This window comes from Ambystoma mexicanum, chromosome 6p (genome assembly GCF_040938575.1).
Source record: "Ambystoma mexicanum isolate Mex_15411 chromosome 6p, UKY_AmexF1_1, whole genome shotgun sequence".
NCBI lineage: Eukaryota > Metazoa > Chordata > Amphibia > Caudata > Ambystomatidae > Ambystoma > Ambystoma mexicanum.
The window spans coordinates 1,135,060,280-1,135,083,252 of NC_090935.1; the positions used below are offsets into that span (position 1 = coordinate 1,135,060,280).

The 22,973-nt window shown below is 45.0% G+C and overlaps 1 protein-coding gene across 2 annotated transcripts in view; it reads right to left on the bottom strand.

Moving 5' to 3' along the window:
* Nucleotides 1-22,973, bottom strand: part of SMARCA2 (SWI/SNF related BAF chromatin remodeling complex subunit ATPase 2) — a 3,136,185-nt gene that overhangs the window by 2,527,551 nt on the left and 585,661 nt on the right. For both annotated transcript variants that reach the window (XM_069625745.1, XM_069625746.1), the window contains exon 8: nucleotides 10,748-10,921. In XM_069625745.1, the coding sequence (XP_069481846.1) occupies nucleotides 10,748-10,921 (174 nt within the window). The remainder of the gene's footprint in view (nucleotides 1-10,747; nucleotides 10,922-22,973) is intronic.

Genomic DNA, 22,973 nt, shown 5'->3' on the forward strand with positions numbered 1-22,973 from the left:
AAGTAATATTAATATATTCTTATTTTTAATGAAATGTCAATGTGTACTTTGATATTTTTTTGTATACTTCGCTCTATGAAAAATGTGTACTCGGACGATCCACTCTCTTTTGCATGTATAATGTATTCTTATTTGAAAGGTTTAAATAGCCCAGAAATGTATGTATTTGGTTATTTATGAAGATTACAAAAGTCTTGTTGGAGTAGAATAAATAAAAGCATTTTCACAACAGAAAAACAGAAGAGATGCTCAGCTCCATTATGAAATGTAGGCAGCAGCTATGGCGAAGTAGACCAGGCCTTTTTATTTTCCTAGACTCGCTATCCTATTTCAGTATGCACATCTGGGAATTCCATATTTTGTGCAGAGCTGCAGACTTCTGATAAAAGATCCCAATCCACAGGATTGTGAAGAGATTAAATACAGTGACAGAATGCATTGCAAGTTGTGCATACATGTGTAAGGGAAGCTTCCATAGCAGAGGCATTGTTGGCGCCCTCATGGCAAGCAGGCGAAGGAGGCTCGGCAGGGGGTAAACGGGTTTTTTCACGTTCCCCACATCGAAAACCAGAGTGCAGCAAATGCACTAGCTGGCAGTGAGGTAGTTAAAGCATGAGTGAGGACTAATTGGCCGCATGCACAGCACCAACCCATTTTTCCTCAATGTACGAGTGTCACTTCATCTCTCTTCAGCCTCCTTATCTGACAATGGATGGAGGTGGGCCCTGACAGATTTCTGCTGAAAGTCCTTCAAATGTCATTTGTGTGTGTAGTACAATTATGTGTATTGAGTGAAGGAACTTATTATTTGATCATGTTAGTGCAGAAAGCGGTCAAAGGAGATTGCAAAGGGCATTCTGACCTTCCATTTGATGTGGCCATATCAATGTCCTGATAGTGGCGGTCCTCTAGAGTGGGGTGGCATCCCCGTACGTGTGGTACCTTGACCGAAAACAGAGCAAAGAAAGATGGGGAAGATATTAAGGAGCAGGCAGTGGTAGGTACTGTGACACAGTCAGTGACCTTAAGGTAAGAAGAGGGTCTGGGGGGACCAGGGAAGACCACCTGCTCTGAAAGGCTCACCCATATCCAGTACATGGAGGAGAACCCTTTTTCTGTGGCCCCAAAACATTGAACACAGCAGAGGTACAACAAGTACGGAAATCCCGGTGTTCCCTAAAATAGCTTGCAAACCCTAGTGTGTAGGGTTTGGTGAACTGCAATACATGAAAGAAAGAAAAAAAGAAAAAAGGGTACCTCCAGCTTAAAGCTGTACGGGGAGGGTTTGCAGGAAAACTTTGAGGATCACACGCAGGAGGAGAGAAAGGCTGGAGGTCAGGACAGCAGAATGGGAATAGCCAGGGGCAGTGCAGCCCCACATTGCAAGTCCTCAATGATGCCATATTGGAGTTGGGTAACTAGCCCTGCAAGACCATCTGATGGCAAGATGGAGGTGGGCATTTTATATATTGTCTGTGGAGTCCTGACCCACCCCCAGTTTCAAATATGCACACATGAGGAGTGAGTAGTTAGATCTGCAACAGCTAGCGAATGGCAATTATCCCATCTCAGCCCCAATCACGACCCCATTAGGGGAATAAAGCAGGGAGGAAAAGAACATACAGTGTGGGACTGAGGCAGACAGCAAGCAGAAGAACAGAGAACGACGAGATAAAGGCAGAAAAGAGGAGGAGGATTAACAAGAGGTGGAAAGACAAGGAGAACATAAATAATGCCAGTAATGGGGAAATGAGGCGAACCCAACAAGAAATATTAGCTAAAATTAGGAAGGAGGGAAGGGGCAGCAGAGCAGCCGAGGAAGAAAGACAGGGATGAAGAGAAGTGAGCAAAGATGAAGGTGGCAGAGAAAGCTCATAAGGGAAAAACACTCAGGCAGACCCCAAGTCAGAGAGTAGTGGGGGCATACATTGGGGGTAAAATTCCCCAATAGAACAAACAGTGGCATCAAACATATGCCACCAGGTAAGGACGGGAAACTGCTCACCTCACTGGGACCAGCAAGCACATGGTGCTCCAATCAAGATTGTCTTGAGGAGAAACCTGTAAGATTAACAAGCTAGCAGGCAGCAACCAAACTGGACCTGGTGAGAGTGGCAAGTCCACCAAGAACACTAAACATACTTGGCCAGCGGTCAGGGGGCAAGGACAACTATTGCCTTACCTGTAGACTCCCCAAGGTGTCCAGTACCAAAAATGGTACTCTCACAAAGGTTGAGCCCGGGTACTAAAAAGCAGAAAATAAGTCTACAAAGATTTGACCTTTGGCGGGGGCAGAGTCCTAGAATGATGATGTCCTGACAATCAACCCATGATAAAGTGGGAAGAAAGTCACAATAAAGTGATATTCATCTACGATCTCACGGATAATAGCTCTCTCCTGATTTGAGCACTGACCCCAGAATGGCGAGTGACTTTTGTGTTTGGAACTTGGACTATTGCTACAAAATCTTTATTGAACTTTGAGTAACACTTTTTGTACTTTATCTACAAGGAAAGATTCTTTTAGAGACTGGCTTAGAGCGATTGTGAACTTTCCATAAACCTACTCTTTTTCGATAAACACCTTTACAGAGACTCGCCTAGCATCAGTTCTCACATTTGACCCTCTTCAGTTGTTTTTTGAGCAATAAACCTTGTTTTGAGGCCGTTTAACTGCCGATGAACAAATTCATTATAGTACCAAGTCAAAAGTAGATTAAAATTGCTCAAAGGGAAAATTCCCACTAGGGACACCAGGGAGCAAATCACAACAGACAAAATTACAGGACATCTGGCAGCAAAATCACAGCTGGGCAAAATCTCAGTGGCACCTCTAGGAACAAAACAGAGTGGGCCAACAACCAATTTGACACCTATGAGAAATCCACACTGGGGCAATGCTATAGTGGAGTAAATGTACAGTGCATAGGTTTGCAGAGGATATTGATATAAGCTACCTGCCCTTTCGTGATCGTAACAGTTGTTTCTTTGCTACATTGTCTTCCTGTGATGTAGCTAGGCTCAGATCCATAGTCCATGCAAACTGGATGGGGGCACGATCTAGGTCAACGGTCAGAGTTTGGATGTTGATTGTTCAGTGTGGTTTCCAGTTATTAACATGTTACTTCTGATGTTTTTGACTATTTCGCATTAAAGGAAAAAAGTTAGAGCGACAGTTTAAAGGATCACAAATTGAACTCTGAGGTCATATGATCCATTTGGTTTAAAATTACAGATCTTTTCGTATGGACTATGGGAAAGTAGTTTCAGTAAATTGGAGTTTGCTGCATTAGCTTGTGTTTTGAAGAAGCATAACGCTCACCTCCGTCTATAACGGAATTGAGACCTTACTATACTACACAAATACACGACATCTCCCTTCTGGCCACCCACATCATTCTTGAACTAAGATTGTATCACACCATTAAAGCCTTGAAGACTTTGCACTAACTCCTGCTCAGAGAATGATTCCCATTTCCTTTGTCCGTAAGGCACTTCTTGAAATGGCACTAACTTGCACGTTTGAACTATTCCACCCTTCTATACACCACACACAAGCTTACAGTGTGACACACTGAACCTGCTAGCCAATCATCAGAACATTTGTAAATGTTTCAGAGGAATAAATCATCACTCATAAGGCTCCAGGTACCACCCTTCAGAGCTCAAGGCTTATGCGGAGTGTATACTTGAAATTACTTGCTGAGATTCTGCAGTGGTCTCAAGGAGAACAAGTTACTTTCTTACCTGGTAACGTTCTTTCGATGGGATGTTCCGACGACGTATTCCACATCTATGACAGGTAATCACCACAGCTGTGCCGCTTCGGAAAATTTTCAGCGTCTGCGTCGATACGCTGTCCTCAAGGGCCTCCGTCGAGCCGACGTCACCGGATGTTATAAGTAGGATGCACGACGCCCGTAGCCTCAGTTGTATTTTTTTTCCCCAGAACGGGTGGCACCAATCTTCTGCCAGTATGACTACAGAAAGGCTTGTGGAAACATAAGCTGCAATCGCATAAGAAATTCTGTGAGAGGGGCAGGTAGGGAGGGAGCGATGTGGAATAAGTCATCGGAACATCCCACCGAAAGAACGTTACCAGGTAAGAAAGTAAATTGTTCTTCGAGGGGATTGGTTCCTCCGACGTATTCCACATCTAAAACAGACTCCCAAAGCAGTACCAACGTATGGAGGTGGGAAAAGCATTTAGAATTTTAGAATGCCCAATTAAATTGCAGAATAGAGGACCGTCTTGCCAAAGGCCAAATCTTGCCCATGGATAGAATCCAGGGAGAAGTGTTTGACAAAAGTATGGACAGAGGCCCATGTGGCTGCTTCACAATTACTACGAATGGGAACACCCCTCTGCAGAGCAGTAGAGTCAGCCACACCCCTAGTAGAATGAGCCCGTAAGCCTACCGCAGGGTCCTTACCCGCCAAGCGGTAACATTCAGAAATCATCAAGATCATCCATCTAGACAAAGTCTTCTTAGTAACAGCTTGTCCCAAACGCCATCCAGCGTAACCTACAAAGAGCTGATAGTCCACTCTGACCCGGAACATGCGTGAGATGTAGAAACTTAAAGCTCTCCTAGGATCCAACCTATGGAGCCCCTCCTCTTCCTTACCAGGGTGCGGAGGATAGAATGCCGGAAGAATGACCTTCTGGCTTAAATGAAATCCCGACAACTTTCGGAAGAAAAGAAGGACGGACCGTAAGGACAACCATGTCCTTATGGAACACTGTGAAGGGTGGCTTAACGGATAGTGCTTGCAACTCACTCACTCTGCAAGCAGAAGTGACCATAACTAAACATACAGTTTAAGGTCAACAGTCTCAAGGTACAAGAATGTAAATGCTCAAACGGAGCTCCCATTAGGAATTTAAGAACCAGGTTCAAATCCCAAACGGGCACCTGGAAAGGTGACGGTGGGAACACATTAGTGAGGCCTTTCACAAACTGCGAAATTAAAGGAATCTTAAAATAAGAACACTCCTCAGACGAGTGCTTAAATATGGACAGCACTGCCAGGTAACCTTTGATGGTACCCACTTGCAGGCCCTTGTGGGCTAACGAAAGCAAAAAAGACAGAACCACAGGAATGGCACATGAAAACTGATCCACATTCTTAGCCCTGCACCAGTCGCAGAACTTTCTCCAAAGGCAACGGTACAGGGACTTAGTTGCGGGCCTTCTGTCCGAAAGCAACACCTCCATCACGTCTTCAGGGAGGTGCCAATCCTTATACCTCAACCTTTCAGAAGCCAACCATGAAGGTTGAGGGACTTGACCTCTGGATGGAGAACTTGACGCCCCTCCCGTGAGAGCAGATCGTCTAGGTAGGGAAGCCGGCATGGAGGGCAGATGGACATGTCGAGAAGGTCCGGGTACCACGTTCTCCTTGCCCATGCCGGAGCAATGAGGATATTTCGGGAACCGATCCTCCGCAGCACTTGCGGAATGACGGGGTCTGGAGGAAACGCATACAGCAGTGGGAAGGACCACTCCACTACGAACACGTCCCCCAAGGCTCCTCTTGGAGGAAATTCCCGCAAGCAGAATCTTTCGCACTTCGGGTTGACACTGGTGGCAAAGAGATCCCCTTGTGGGGTCCCACAAAGGGCGAAGATGTCCAGGAGAATCTCCTGAGCCAGCTCCCACTCGTGAGAGGCTGTGCTCTGCCTGCTCAGAGCGTCCGCCGCCGCGTTTTATCTCCGGCCAGATGAACTGCCGAGATCGACATTTCCTGCTGGATGGCCCAGAACCAGAGCTGCATCGCCTCTCTGCACAGAGGGACAGACCCTGGCGCCCCCCCCCCCCCTTTTTGTTGAGGTAGTGCATGGCCACTGGATTGTCCGTCAGAATCAGGACATTCTTCCCCCGCACAGATGGCAAAAAAGCCTTCAGGGCTAGCCTGACGACCCTCAGCTCCAACAGATTGATATGGAGTCTTGACTCCGACGGAGACCAACAACCGTTGACTATCAACTCGTTGGCATGAGCTCCCCATCCACGATCGTCACTTGCGGCCAGGTTAGCCAAAATTGAGCCCCCTTCCTCAGATTGCCTTTGACGGCCCACCACAGAAGATCCTGGGCGAGCGAGGGCGGCACCTGAACGGGATCAGACATCCTACCGGAGGACTGTGACCACTGCATCTTGCGAGCCCACTGCAGAGATCTCATCTGCAGCCTGGCCTCTGGCACCAGGAGAATGCAGGATGCCATGAGGCCAAGGGACCTCAAGAACCTGGAAAGGTGACAGTGGGAACACATTAGTGAACTCGAACGCCGGGAGACTGAGCATGTTGAAACTTGTTCACCATCTGCAGAATGTGAGAAGCCCTCACCTGGGGAGGCAAACACAGCCCCAGGGATTTGTCGAGCACTGCTCCGATGTACTGGAGCCGCTGGGTAGGAGTCAAGTGGGACTTCTTTAAGTTGAGGGAGAAGCCCAGGTTGTGAAAAGGAGTGGCAGGTGACTGACAGATGAGCCAGGACTTGCTCGGGAGAGCCCGCTCTGATCAACCAATCAATCGTCCAGGTAGGGGTAGACGTGAATCTCCCTTTCCTGAGATACACTGCCACCACCACCATGAGCTTGGTGAAGACCATCGGGGCGGAGGTCAATCCTAACGGCAGGACCCGAAACTGAAAATGTGAGTCGCAAACTGCAAACCTCAGGTACTTCTTGTACTTGGGATGAATCGGCACATGAAAGTAAGCGTTCTTGAGGTCGAGAGACACCAACCAGTCCTGAAGTTGAAGGGCCTGGAGGACTCGAGAGAGAGAGAGAGAGAGAGAGAGAGAGAGAGAGAGAGAGAGAGAGAGAGAGAGAGAGAGAGAGTAACCATCTTGAACTTGTCCTTCCTGAGGAGCTTGTTCAAACCATGCAAGTCCATGATGGGTCTCAATCCCCAGTCTTTCTTCTGGATCAAAAAATATGGGGAATACCATGCCTTGTTCCTCTCCGCTACAGACACCAGTTCTATGGCACCTTTCTCCAGCAGGGATTGGATTTCCTGCGCAGGGAGCGGATCTTGACTCTTCAAAGAGAGATTCCCTGGTGGATTGTCGTGAGGCCTCTGCCGGAAAGGAAGACAGTAGCCGGATCTCCAGAACCCACACATCTGAAGTAATGGCACGCCATTCTACAAGATGCTGCGCCAGCCTTCCCCCAACCGGCGAACCATGGGACATGGCCTCATGACTGAGCTGAAGCGGCTGCTGCAGTGCCTGATGGCAAAGAGGCAACTGCCCGAGCGGCCTTGGCACCTAGAGTACCTTGTTTTCCACCTCTGGTACTCCTACAGTGGCCCCTTTGACTTGCAGCTCCCCTCGATCTACCAAGTGAAGAACCTCCCCTCCATTGCTGTCCCCTAGGACGAAAAGGTGGAGGTTGGCGAACTGCAGCGCTCAACGACTTCGCTGCAGCTTTGGAGGTCTGCAATCTTTCAAGGCTCTCGTCAGCCTTGCTGCCAAAAAGATGTTCACCATCAAAGGGCATGTTGAGAAGACGGGCTTGTACGTCAGGAGCAAACCCCAACTGCCGCAACAAGGCAAATCTGCGCATCACGGTGCTCGCCGCCATGGACCGGCTGACACAGTCCGCCATGTCCATACCTGACTGAACAGATTCACACATGGAATCCTTGCCATCCTGAACGAGGGCAAGAAAACCATCCCATTCCTCCCCTTCAGGAATATGTTTAGCCGCCAAAGACACACAATTCCACAGAGTGTGAGTAAAACATGCTATGGCACACACGGAGTTGGCTGCCTGTAAAGCCATACCCCCTGAAGAAAACACTTTCTTCGCCCAGCCATCAAAACGTTTGTCGTCCCTATAAGGAGGGATGGTAGGGTACGACGCCTGCTTTGCTAGGGCCGTAGCCGCCTGCCCCACCAAACTCTCCGGAGTGGGGTGCATAGTCAAGTAGAAGGGGTCGCTACTGGCTGGACGGTATTTTTTCGGCAAAGACTTGCTCACTGCCGGCAGACTCTCCGGAGCAGTCCAAGCCGCTGCCACCCTTCTCTGTAAAGCCATATGAAAAGGCAGCACCGGGTCAGTGGGTGGACCTTGGTCAAGGATATCCGTCAGGTCATACTGCAGAAGATCCACTGGTGGCGCAGACCACCCCAAGTACTCTGCCACCCTCGACATGAGGCACCTGTACGAAGATTCAGCATGCATGCGTACCAGGCTCAGGCCTGCCAAACTCAACCTCCGGGGAGGTATCAAGACCACTGGCATCGTGCAAAGACTGACGCAGGTCTTCCAACTGGCTATGACCAGACAAGAGCTCGTCAGGAACCTCATCAGCAACCAAACTTTCATCAGACCCTTCATCCACCTCAGAGATGTAATCCAGAGGCTGGAATAAATCCCTGGATGAGGGCACAGAAAAAGGTTCAAATACAGGCCTCACTGACTTCTTCAGGGTCTTCCTCGGAGTTACCACCGATGCACGGGGTACCTCTGGTAAAGCCTCCACAAAAGACGTCAAGGGCGTCGTCAGAATATGTGTTGACGTCGAGCGTGGCGCCGGTGGCTTCGACACAGGCCTCGAGGGCGGTGCCCCGAGCGTGTTCTTAGACGGCCTCTGCGCCGATGACTTCCTCGGAGGCGGAGCCTCGAGAGAGTCCCTCGACAGACATGGCGCTGATGGCGTTGATGTCTTCTTAGAAGACCTAACAGGCTCTACCGGTCTCGAGGGCGTCGAGGACCGGGACCTGGAGCGGGCATGGCTAGAGCGATCCATTTTGTCCGACCGGGACCTCCAAGGTTCCCGGTGATCGCGCCGACCGCCCAAGCCCGAAGGCATGCGAACGGTGGCCCTAGCGTGTTCCTTGCCGGCTTCTCTCGAAGGCACGGATGGAACGGAGCCCTACAACTCGAAAAATCGCCATCATTTCCTTGCGAAATGCATCCCATTCCGCAAAAGAAGAATGCGTGTTGGGACAAGCAACCCGCCGTCTGGCGTAGTCCTTGGACAAGGACGGAGAAGGCGACCGGTGACTGCGCTTCCGCAAATGCCTCGAGGAGGCAGAGGAATGGCGGGAACCACTCCAGGACCGAGACCCCCCCCTGGACTTATGCCGACAACGCGGAGAATCGCCCCTCGAATCGTCGGTCAAAAGCCCAGCGGATTTCGACTTTTGGGGTTTGGAAACCCTACCTACAGACAGCTTCTTCTGCTCCCACAAGGCCTTCGACGTTAACGACTGGCAATCGTCACAGTCATCGGTGGAGTGGTCCTAATCGAGGCACCAGAGGCAGACGTTGTGCGGGTCCGTAAGTGACATCTTGGAACCGCAGTCCTGACACTTCTTGAATCCCGACCGCAGGGTAGAATAAGACGAAGACATGATATCTTCACAAAACATCAAGTTCGAAGAACCGATAGAACAGAAGAACCAAGGCGCTCCGAGATCTCCAAAGCAAACACGTTCACGGAAAAACGGAACTGAGGCTACGGGCGTCCTACTTATAACATCCGGTGACGTTGGCTCGACGGAGGCCCTCAAGGACAGCGTATCGACGTTGACGCAGGAGCCGAAAATTTTCCGAAGCAGCACAGCTGTGGTGATTACCTGTCAGATTTGGAATACGTTGGAGGAACCAATCCCCTCGAAGCACCTTTTCATGTGGTCAATGGTTTCCCAGAGTTATTTCCAACTTCGCTTCTTACTAGATTTCAGTTTTGCCAATTCCCATAGGTGTGAGGAACATGCATTTAATGTCAAGCATATTCTATTGTTATAAACTTGTATAGTTGTCTATGGCATAATACTACTGTCAATTGTACTATTTGCAGGTTATCTTCCTTTGTCTACACAAACCGTGAAGTGGCCGACTGGCTGTGAGAATGCTACACAAAAAACAAAATCAAACATGGGGTGTGGTTTTGCTGTGCAGCAGTAATTGGTTCGAATTAAGACTTTCACTGTAGTTCTTGGACTCTTTAGGTGGCACAAACCTATTTACAATCAAAAGAATTTCGACAAAGCAAAATGGAGTTTATTTCTAAATAAAAACTTCCAGTTTCCGGAGGGTACTCACCTTAAAAGATGGGAATATTCTCAGTACAGAATGACATTATGAAAAATCAACAAAATTACTGGAATATTAAACAAGTGTTCAATTGATGCAAGTGGCTTACAAAATATTTATACATACTCACTGTACAATATTTAAGTATGGAGAGAAAGCAACTAACATGCTTAACAAAACTGGTTACACTCCCAATTCAAAACTGGAACATCTCTGTTCTGCAGTGAGTACAATGTTAAAGGAGCAAAGTGAGTTTCGGTAGAATACTGATATTTAATGGTCTACAAACGCTATCACATCCACCATCTTCTCAAATAGGATAATGCTCCAGCCCTTTTACATTCCCAGTGACGCATTACTTTGTTTAATCTCGACATACCCGATAAACAAGGAGCAAGTTGAGAGCCCTTCAAGTAAATTTCTTTTTGCAAATTCCAGAAAGCGGGCAATATGGTTCTAACACCTGTAACCTTCATTGCCATTTCCAAGCACATCAAGACATGGACAAGTTGTAAACAGTGAAACAGTGCTTCAGTGACATATTAAAACACAAAGGCAACCACACATCAAGACAAAGCCAATCATGTATTTCAAAAATATTAATCAAGTATTGACAGAGATGCAAGCTCGGCTGCAACCTTATCCCTCCTCAAAAAAACAAAAGCACAGAAACATTAGGCTTTAGTTCCTACCTGGTGCTTCTGCCTGCGTTTCCTCTCTTGCTCTATCTTCTGCTGTTTTTCGAGTTTCTCGGTCATTCGAGCTTCCCTCAGGGTCTGACGTTTATTGCGTTTGTAAGCTTTTGAATTCAGAGCAGTTTCCAAGGTTGTATCACGACGCATACATGCTACGACCTCTTGTCTTAACTGTAAAATAAATTTCACAAACTACAGTAAACCTCACACTAAGAGTGGCAATTAATAATAAGTGCTACCTTATTTACTCATGCAGTCAAAATGCCAATTAACTATCGCCCACAACATTCCTACTCGTTTATATTCACTGTAATTCTTACACCCTCACACATTATTTCTTTCAAACAAGCAAAACAAACATTACAAGACTTTCACTAAAGCTATTGTATTCAGTGTATTGTGTGCGTGATGACACCCCTCTATTTTCATGCTTCATCATACCAACATGCAGGTTAAGAAAATGAAGTGAAACTGGTATAGTGGACAGTGAGCGAACAGTGCATATACAAACGATAAACTGAAAACCAAGTAAGATTTCAGACACAAAAGTAGTTTGAAAGGTTTATCCAGTCCGAGAGAAACAATATGCTATACAGGGTAGGGTTGCCCTTTCCACCAGTATGCAAATCATAACCAGATTTCCACTGTCCTAAATGCCAGGTCAATATCGCACAAAAAGGGGACTGGTATAAGGTCGTAATTCATATTTATTTTTCAAAGCCTATTATTGTGTTCCCTATATCTCACCCTGACAAGAAGAACACCCTGGCCCACCAAGATGTTCTCACCCTTGGTTTCGATGGTGCACCGCCTAGCTAAAAAGGATAGGAAGGGAGTTTCTCTGACCCTAATACGGATACTGTAACGTACATGTAACAGGAAGGTTTTCATCCCCAGATGAGGTGTATTGGATATAAGATAAAAGCTCTTTATCTGTGTATTGTGTCTAAATACCAGGCCGGCAGTTCTGTGCAACCTCTTGGATAAAATGCAAGCCTTCACAACCTCGACAACGGTTCTCTGCAGTCACAATTCCCTTTACAAACTGTTCCTGCCAGGCAACAAATATACTATATTAATAAATAAAAAAACGCTAGCTAGTCGCTTCACCCCCCCACCCCACCCCTTCATTATCCACCAATACAAAAGTGAAATCAGGCAGCACAAGGCATGGGGTCTCTTTCCTGCCCTCCAGTCAAAAATAACATCAACAGCTAGCTCTAGTGGGTATGCTACAGAGTGCCATAAGCAAGTTGGAAAAACCTAGGCAGTTTTGTGGCGGCCACTTGGCATATTCCTACTGATGCCAAAGCGTGTGCACTGGAAAGGTTTTTTGTCAAAACAACTTCTAACAAATGGAGCATTCCTGCTGAAAGCTGTTGCAGCGCGGACCTTAAATGCTGCTTTGCTGAATTAATATTGTGCCTGGATTGCCTAATCGCGGACCGTGCCGCCAGGCCACGCCCACTCCGGAAGTGCGGGCCATAAAAACAAACGCTGGAACCCTTGTGGCGTTAAGTCTGCAGTGGAGACAAGGGCGCAGTGCTGTTAGGCTGTTGGGCGTGTTGTGGCGTCCTGAAATCTATAAGTGCCTGCCACTGTGCCCAGTAATCTGTGAATGGCGAAATTCTATGCAAGCAGAATGGTCCAGAAGTAAGCATCCCATCTAATTTTCGTATAAAGGCCAACCTGGCTGGGTGGGGGGGATCTGGGGGGGGGTGGGGCGGGAAGAGTCGGACTAAGGCCGCTCCTCAAGCTGTCGGGCATACCCAACTCAGGTGGTCACTTGGAATTGCTTCTTTGGACATTATTGGTGCTATTTCTAATTAACAAACTGATTACTTCCGTTCTATGCCACTAATGTATTTAATTATAGGTTCAATTTAATATTGCTACGAGTGTGATTTATGAAATAGTGACATTGTTGTTTTTTAAATTTTGATAGGAATGGTTTTTATTGTTCTTATTTTTTTCATAATTAATGCCTCCCCCTCCCCCTTTTTATAGATAGCTCCTTTTTATGGTGATACTGTTAGAAGATCCCCTGACTATATTTTATCTAATTTTGGGGCTCCCCTATAATTCTTAAGTAATGGTGTGTTTTTATGAATGCTAATTTTGTTGGTCATAAGTATTTTTGCACAATTACTTCTGTACTTTAGCTATAGTCCCCCTTTGGCAGGTGGGAGCTACTATTGGTTTTATTAACTGTGTATTTTTGTGGATTCTTAATCCCTGTAGGCTGCGAGGTGGTTCCTTTCCACAGGGGTTTATAGGATTCCCGTATCCCCCTCCCATATTTCTAAGTGGCTGGTTCATCCTCCCCTTACTAGTACCATGGGCCCGAGCCCATGCTCACACAATCTCAGGTCAAAGAAGGGAAAAAAAAGTATACCCACACCAATTTTAAAATCGGGAACCCTGAAGTTGGGTAAAGGAAAAATCTCAAAGAAAGGAGGTAATAAAGAGCATACTAGCGCGATCAAAGGTGTATTAGAGCAACCTAAGATACTTAGTTTTTTAACCATAAAGGAAAAAGTGAAAAGTACCTGTAACAGTACAACTCCAACCTCCCCCTTCCAATAGTTCGATGAATGACAACAATTCTCTGCTGAAATTAGTACAAAATTTCAGGCGGCAATCTATGGGAACGAGCATAGATTTGGATTTTTCTGCGGTAGACGAAACAGATATGAATAATGTTATTGGAATAAATCTGTCCGCTACACCAGATTTGGATAAATTTGCACAAATAGAAGTTGAACCTAATGAGGGTGATGTGTCCTGGAATTCAACTAGAAACTCCTTAGAAAACACCTAATAGGGGAAGGAGTGGTGTAAGTGAAAACTCACTCAAAGTTGAAGAGAAATTTGATGCTCTGACTACCATGATGCATGTTCTTCTGACCATCTGCACTAAGTTGTTAAAGGAACAGAGTGACATCAAATCATTGGTACAGACTATCAATAACACCAGATCCCTCGGGATTATGGTAGAGGAATATTGGGGAAATGAATTGCATAGGGGGAAAAATGACTCCAATGAGGCAAATGTTTAGGAGATCTGTGTGAATTGGTTTTGGCTGCAGAAAAAGAAAATGAGAAAGGTGACTCAGTTAAAAATACACCTTAGTGAGTCATAGGTCTCTAAGGGAAATTTGGCAGAAGTAATAAATTCAAGTGATAGTGTCAGTGAAATCATTGTATCCCAGGGTCTAAAGAGACGTACTAGACGTAAAAGAAAAAATAAGAGACCTACCCGAAATAGGGTGGCGATGGCGAAGGTTAAATCCAATAAGAATGCTAAAAAGAATACCTTGGCTTTAGCCACTACAGCCCCTTTAGACTCTGAATGTGTAGAAGTGGGGAACCACTATGAAATCATTGAATGCCAGCGGAAGTTGGACGAAGGAAAAACAGTTGTTACCAAAAAGAAGGGTTTAGATAATTGGCTAATAAGGGGCAATTAACATATGACAGATGAAATAGAACCAGGGGATGAAGCACCTATGGGAAATAATTTTAAATATGTTACAATCCCCACCAACAACAATGCCACGTCTCGAACCATAAAGGAGAGGGAGATATATATTAAGGAGATGGAACGACTGGCCATGTATAGTAATTCTGAAGCTAGAATGAGTAATTCTGTCGGAAAGAAAGAAGAAACCCAATTTATAGTGGGGAAAAGTATTAAGATCATTGAAAAATCCACTGTCTGTGAAAGCCCTTTTTTAAAATTGGGCTTGGATATTGATTAAATTGTCACACATTCCACAGCTACAAAATATTAACACAGGGGGCATTGATTCCATCATTTTACCCGAAACTGGAAGTTGGGAAAATTGGGTAATTGTTCAAATCAGATCTGCGGTTTTTGTTGACCTCATACGGGAGTACTCTAATGAGTATGGGGTAACAACTATGAGATTGTGATATGCCATTCCTCAATTCACCAAGATCTGAATGATAAAAATATGGATTTGGGGTGATTTCTTCCACTAACATTGACTCAGGACGTAACTTAATTGAAGCACGATCTTTGGAGGGTAATATACCTACCACAAACTGAGATGAGGTATGTCAAAGAATTTACCCTACTCTCTTGGAATAGTAGGGGTTTTAATTCCCTACTCCATATGGATGGCATTCAACTGCTGTTGGACTGTGGGATGAAATGCTCATTGTACCAATGGAAACAGGATTACTTCCTGGTTGGGGGGAAAAAATCCCAAAACCTTACAGGGAATCCGATGGATGAAATTGTTGTCTAGCTGGGAGCTAAATTATTTGGAACCTAACATAGGGTCAGGTATTGGGGAAACCTGGACAAATGGGAAGGTTGGGTACCGACTTGACTACATGTTTGTGAACAAAAATCTAAGTCACTATTATCTCGTTCGAACATGTGGTCACCCCTTTGAGTGACCATACACCGCATAGGGGAAAATGTACTAATGGCCCAAAAATACAGAGCTGGGAAGTAGGAAAGGTGATGAATATACTATTTTCGAAAGGCGGAAACAAGTTCACTTGGTCTGATAAAAATGTATCCTTATTCAACAGTTTGTTTGACCGCCTTATCATTGATTGCCAGGACATTGTCCTCAACGGCCTCAATACGATCACAAATTTGTTGGGCCTAATACGGAGATCAAATAGTAACAACATTTTGAAAAACAAAAATGGTAAAAACCATACTCACAAATTTGACCAATTGATACAGAGTAGGAAAAAAGAAATGAAGCTTGATATTTGAGAACTCAAGGAGTTATGTGACTTAGATGATGAAGAGAGAAGTAAGAGATTTAGCAACATTAAGACACTAAAAATTGGATCTTTCGTGGGGCAATGGTGGGGAAGAAACTAATTTTGAGACATTGGAAAACGTCTAACCCTATTACTATTGAGGAATGGATTTCAGAAATGCATTCTCTAGCTGATATGGAGAGAGTGTTATATCAGAGAGAGAAGAAAACTACATTATTTAACAAGATTTGGGGTAAATTTCTGCTATTATATTAGACCAGTTCATTGATTGTTTTGTGACTCCTGGGGGGGAGGGGGTTTTTCAGCAGTATATAGTTTTGTTTGCTTTGTTGTCATTACTTTATGATGTAATTTTGTGTACATATTATTTCTATGTTGTGGTATTCTTGAAAATAAATAATTAAAAAAAAAAAAAAAATTGGCTAAGGGATTATAAGTATAATAACAATAATGCAAATTGAAGGTGCATATATAAGATATGTAAAACCCACGACTCAAAAATATTCTGGTACTTATATCGCCAATTTTGATGGATGAGGATAACAGGGAAAATAATGACGTGGGACAGGAGGTTTGGAAGCTCTATATTACTGCTCTCTTCTTGAAGACAAGTCACATCTCCGCTATCTCTACCTGTAAAAATTCATATGGTACCCATAAATTCCCCTTTGGTATTTTGGATATCCTTAAAGTTATTGCAAAAATGAAATCTTCGCGAGCCCCTGTCCCGGACGGGCTGGCTAACATTGTTATCAAAAAAATCCTAAAAAATGGGCAGTGCTCTTCCTTCATCTATTTAATGGTATATGGGAAACGGGTATTATTCCAGATAGTTGGAGGAAAGCCATAGTTATTCCTATTTTCAAAAAAGGAGATAGAAAATTGCCTGATAATTACAGATTACTAGCAATGGCTGACAGAAGCTGTAAGATTTTTTTACTCCCTGTTAGTAGATAGCCTGAACAACTGGATAAAGGAGAAGGGTCTCCTTTCTGCTCAACAACAGGTTTCAGAAAAGGCTACAGCACCCTGGATAATCTGACTATGCTGAAACATATCATAGCTGGCTCTAAGGCTAAATGGAAAAAAATTATATGTGTGCTTCATAGACTATTCGAAAGCTTTTGATTGTGTCAATAGGGACTTGTTGTGGGAAAAACTGAGGGGAAAAAAGATCTGCCCAAAAAATCTTCACTTTTTGGAAGAAATCTATAGGGAAATCAGTGTCCATTTGTCTGGGAAAAGGAGGGATGTTATCACCCGAGATTAGCACCAATACCAGCCTTAAGCAGGGATGTGTTACATCGCCAATTCTGTACGTCTCAGATATGTGGGATAGTTTTACTGTCATAAATAGCTTCCCACCCATTGTGGGGGGAAAAGAAATATGTCGACTTATGTACGCAGATGATACTATCCTAATGGATAAAACTCCGGTAGGATTGTAAAGAATGTTGAACGGCTTGCATTCTTACTCTGAGGCAAACAACCTAAATATAAATATTAATAAGGCTAAGATTATGGTATTTGGAGCAGAAAATCAGGAGAAGAAAAAATGTGCCTCAAGATGGCATATTCATTCCATTAAATTGGAAGTTGTCGATGCTTATCGATACTTGGGGATGCCCATTCTGAGCAACCCCAGCATTAATTTCTTCCAAGAGGCGGTAGATATAAAAATACTAAAGAAGTGGAATGTCATACGGAAATATATGGCTAGTAAAGGAGGCCACTCTATTGAAGGCTTTCTTGAGGTATATAAGAGCTGTATTATAACCGGTATTATGTACGCCTTGGAAACAGTGGAGGGTAAATATTTGAGTAAATTATATCACCTTGAAGGGAAGCTCTGGAGACCTGTCCCAGGATTACCTAATGCTGTGCCAATACAAGCAATAAGATGTGAGTTGGGGCTCATCTCCCTCTTGACCTTGAGGAAAATAGGAAGGAAATCTGCTAAACCTAATAGGAAAAAATAAAAGTGAAGGCAGGTTCAAGAATACTTGTATTTTAAGTTTACAAAATACAGTACTACCCTTCCTGGAAGTCTTAGGATACAAGAATCCCATGGTGAAAGACAACGCTGTCTGCATTTTGAAAAGTCTTAAGGAAAAAGCATGCATTTGGGATCTGTGTGAAAATCAAACATACCTCTATACTAAGACACGATACGCTGCTTACGCTCTTCAAGGTCTTAAACCTGCCATCCCGAGAGAATATTTGTTAAAAACAGGTAATAGGGCTCTCAGAAGATTTATCTTGCAACTGCGTCTGAATACCCTTCCTTGTAATGAATTAACCAGGGCATGGACAAATATCCCCCATGCAGAAAGACTATGTAGGCACTGTAAAATAGGTGGAGACTGTAAGACACATTCTTACCATGTGTACTAAATTAAAGGAATGGTATTACAAAGGGTATGTAAATATAGTTGGTGATCTTCAAATGATCTTCATACTCGCTGGTATGCTTCTCAGCTTTTCCCTGATGTGGTCTGCGGGGAAGGTTCTGCCTGAAAATACAGGAGGACTGTGTTCAAGACTGACCGACTGGGGTAAGTATCCTCCCTCCACCCCCGTATGATTTCAGTCCCTCTGGCACATTCTCCTCACCTTGTGGTAGAATTAGGCGTGCTCTCCGTCCTGCCTTCTTTGCAGGGGCGCGTTGTCTTTCATGGACGAGTGCGGTCCAGTTACTTCACTGACGCCGGCCCGTTTGATATTGTTCAGGTAGGTCTTATTGCTGTTCTTTAGTTTTGTTGCTATCCTGCATGCCTTTCTTTGTTTAAAATGTCTCTTTCTTTCTCCCTTAGGTATGCAGAGCTTCAGCGCGGCGAACTGGCTTGGTTGAGCCCCGCTGGTAAATGATGGCACATTAAGAGTGCTATAATGCGGTAAGTAAGCTATGCGCAGCGCTGTGAAGTCTTGCCTTTGCTAACCTGCGTTTTCCTTTCTTGTAGGTCGCGGTGTTCTTCAGCGTGAGTGGAATGTCCGGAGTGGTGCCAGTCGAGAGGCGACCGGCCAGGTAAGCCTTTTGAGTAGTTCGTAATTTGTAAATGTCTCTACTGCTTTCTTAATGTTGCCTCTATCTTCCGCTTTCAGGTTGTTCTGTCCGGGAGGCGTGCAGATTCGAGGAAGCTGTTCTCAGTAGCTGCGAGTGTTTAAAGATGAAGACTGCAGGTAAGATGCTGCTGCTAATGATGTTCCTTTTGTCTCCTTGCAGGTTCTGCTTCTCCGAGGTTTGAGGGAATAGCTGGACACAGTAAGCGTCACATTGTAAACGGCAAAGTAATGCGAAGCGTGTTGTCTTGCTCGGGTGTGGTTTAAATAGCCCCAACAAAATAGTCCAGGTAAAGTAGTCCCTAGGCCACCACACCCAAAACACTAGACCGCATTGCTTGGTTCTTAGGAACCAAGCTATGTGGATGCCTCCATGTTGGCTGACAATACAATAAAGTAGTTCCTAAGCACATTGTTTTTCATGGTGTATGAGCCTGGCGCCATAGGTGCCAGGACTGGCCCATGAGGGCTTTTGAAAAGGATGCCAGGCTCTAGAGGCCCGAGTCCCGACTCCACCTGGTCAATGGGTTTGCCAGAGGGGGTTTTGGGCGAGGGTCGCAACAGTTATTTATGACGGAGAGATAAAGGTTTTTATGGGGGCAGCCTTTTATATATTTGGAAAAGAGCTATCTGTTAATGAATTATTTGAAACTGTTTTCTCACAATGTGTTTTTTTCCTTCATTCCACAATCTGACTTATATGCTTTTATCTATTCTCTTTTTTATGATAACGGTTTTAGGATTGAAATGTAATTGTTTCTTTCTGATGATTTTTCTGCAGTGTATAAGGTTTTAATTAACCATATTGCACTTTAAACTAATAAAAAAAAAGAAAGCATTAAAGAGACTGTGGTGGCAATAAGAGAAATGGGAGCTGCCCTAGGGAGGCCTGGTGCCAGATCCACTTGGCCCGTGTGTGGAGATGTAGAAAGGACATAACACTGGGTTAGCTGCACACGGGGCTCAGAAAAGTGTTTCTGGAGCTGCGCGGTACCAGAGCAGCAAATTAGATGGCAAAACGTTAGCGCTGATCAGTGATGAAATCAAGAAGACTGAGTGGAGATGTTGAGAAATTAAGTAAATCTCTTAACAGAAATAAATAAATCGCTCACAATAGTTTTGATATTTTAGGAATTAAAATTGTGGGAAAACATGAAGCAAACAAGGGATACAAATAAGTTCAAAGAAGAATACAGACCATGAGGTAGGAGTGTATTCATTTCATTGGCTAATCTTCCTCTACTCTTACGACCCTTCTACTTTCTTCCATACTAGTAGGGAATTCTGCATGCATTACTACAGTAAGGGAGGTTGGAAATTTGATTTAACCTAAAATATTATGCAGCACAGCACGACTACAGTGCGCGTTGTTTTTTTTAGAATACATTGTATTGCAGTTTTATTTATAAGCAAAACATATAATTCAAGTCGTAATACAACCACCATTCTCCCTACTCGTCCCTTCTGCACCCAAAACCTGAAACGTAGCTCCCTCCCACCCTACAGCCACAGCAGCCCTTCCCTCTCCCCAACAACCCCACTTTTCCTCCCTAGCCAGGGTTAACCCGTGAATTCTAAGCATTCCCTCTCCACGCAGCCAACCTACCCCAAACCATTCTGTGCTCATCAGGGCACCCTTTGTACTTATATACAAGCCTTTCAGGTTCCATGACCCTATCCATTGTGGTTTTGCATTCCCTTAACAAGGTAGTATCTGTTGAGCCCCATACCCTGCCTATCTCTTTTGGCTACTGAGAGAGCCAGATCTACCAGTGTCCTCTAAAACGACAAGAGATTAGTGCCGCTCCTAACACGCTATAAACATAGCGGAGGGTCTTGCAGTAAGCTTTTCTGGGGCAGAAATCAAAGTGCTGGTAACTTCCGTCATGAAGATGTGAATCTTGGTGCCTGTACAAAGCAGATGTATGAACGTTCCGACCTCGGTTTTACATTTGGTACACTCATCATTTTCCCTCCCACCCATTCTGTGGAGCATCTTGAATGGCACCATTCTGTATATAACATTGATGTGCTTTGCTTGCCCAGTCCACCATCTAGCGTACCTAGGTCCTTCTCCCACCTGTCTCCAAGCTCAGACATGGATTTGGTGGGAGTGGATGCAATCCACCTGTATGCCTTGGAAATTGTTTTTTTCTCGTCCTTTGGTGATCCAACCTGTGCCAGGAGTGGGGATTCCTGCAGTAGGTCATACTCTCCCCTTAACTGCTTCCAGAATGCATGCATTATTTGCAAGTATTGGTCAATTTTCATGTTTAAAAGCCCCAGACTGTCTTTGCAGTCCTGAAATTAGCATGTAGATCCCTCTCGGATGAAATCCCCCAGGGTCCAGGCCCCCTGCCCCAGGCCCCCTGCCCCCACATCTCCAACTATGTATTCCTTGAATCAATTGTAGTTCAGGCACCAGGCTATTGGCTCACACTGGTATATCACCAGCTAGTTGTGATCCCATGCCTGTTTTTCCCAGTACTATGAGACAGGTTTTAAAAACCAGCTTACCTGCTGATGGCAATTCCCTCAGGTTTATTTTCCCACATAAGATTTTGCGGGTTGGACTGCCCGATGCAACACCTGTCCATTCGGAACACAGGATCTACATCATCAATGAAAAGCTATTCATTGGCCACTACCAGCTGTATCGCCCAAAAGTATTTCTTGAGATTTGGGACGATTAGGGCCACCATCCCACACTGATTTGGATAGCGTGTCAGGTGAGATTCTGGGGACTGATGAGCCCCACAGCAGTCTTAACAACCCCTTCGCCAGTTTGTTGAATTCTTCCAGTTAAGACTTCAAATAGGGTGGCCGGAAGAAAGTAAAGACATTTTGGGAAAACATATCGTAAAGAATGGTCCCCCCCAACCCCCATCAAAGACATGGGGAGGTCAGTCAATCTAAGGGGATCCCAATTCAATCGAAAGAATTCCTTCCTTGTTTTTGTTACCTGTATGCTCAAGTACCTAAAGGGGTCCCTAGAGACTTGAGTTCTCCCAGTTTTCTTCTCTTCTCCATCCCCCGCCCCCTTTTTTATGTAGCATATATATTTCTCCCAGCTTACTTTCAACCGGCTTATGTCAACAAATCTATTCAGAATGTCAACGGCTCTAGGCAATTTCTCCTGCGGACTACTCAGGTACAGGAGGACATCATCCACAAATAGAGAGATCTTGTCCTTGTGTCCTTTGTGATATGATATGATAGTTTATTTATATAGCACCTATACACAATGTTTTTCAAAGCGCTTCAAGGCAAGGGAGGAAACAAGGGAAAAACAATGACATTCTTACAGGCCAGGAACAATAAGGATGTGAAATTAACCATCGTACTCTACCTGACAACATTTCAGATAGTGCAAGAGCTAAGACATAGATAAAGAAGGGAGGGGGAGAGTGGGTAGGAAATGGAAACAGACAGGCGACTACCGTACTAGGCCTGACAACATTTCAGATAGTGCTGGAGGGGCATGGGGAGGAAAAAAACAGTAAGGGGAGGGAGGTGGAGACAGACGAGGTTGCTATCATACTAGGTCCAGGGACAACTCTGATAGAGTAAGTGCATAGAAGAAAGTAAGGGGAGGAGATAGGAAAAGGGAGAAGGGAAAGGAGGGGAGAATAGAGAGTTAGCAGTCAAAAAGAGTGGACAAGCAAGAGGAGAGAGTGAATACAATCGCAGAAGTCAATAGTAACACATAATGTTGCAAGCCAGGATACAAGATGAAGATGGGAACAGCATTATTCAGGGCCACCATGAGTACAAGATACAAAGGAAGTTCAGCATGAGAGTTGAGAAAGGGTGACGCACCGTGAATGAAGTCCATAAAAGTCAAATCCAGCATTGGCCACAAGACGGTGATGGTGAAACCAGAATGTATCAGGACAGTCTCTTGCAGAAGTAGACTTGAGTGGGGTGAGGGGGGAGCAGTGTAGCAGAATCAAGCAAAACGGGCAACACCTGTGTGCGAGAATGGGGGGGCACAAGGGAAAATCACGGGGGGACCATAGGGAGTAACACATGTTGGTGCATGCTTACCTGCTGTCTGAGCAGGGGGTCGGGCCCTGGGTCCTCCTGGTCCAAACAGGAATTGCCCTTTTTTTCGTCTGCCCTTTGCTTAGGACACCCGGGCGAGACGCCCTTGATCTAATAGTTAAGAGCAGGAAGGAAGAGGCAGGGCTAAAAAGGTGGGTGGTGCTTGCTAAGTGGTGAAAAAGAGCGGCAGGTAGGAAGGCACCCAAATCCTGTGGGGAGGGGGGGGCCCCCTTATTCCTCATACACACTGCCAGTGGCTCCATCATGAGTCATAATAGGCAGTCCTGCCTCATCTCCCTCTCCAATTTGAAGGGTTGTGAGAGCATATAATTTACCTTTATTTTCGCTG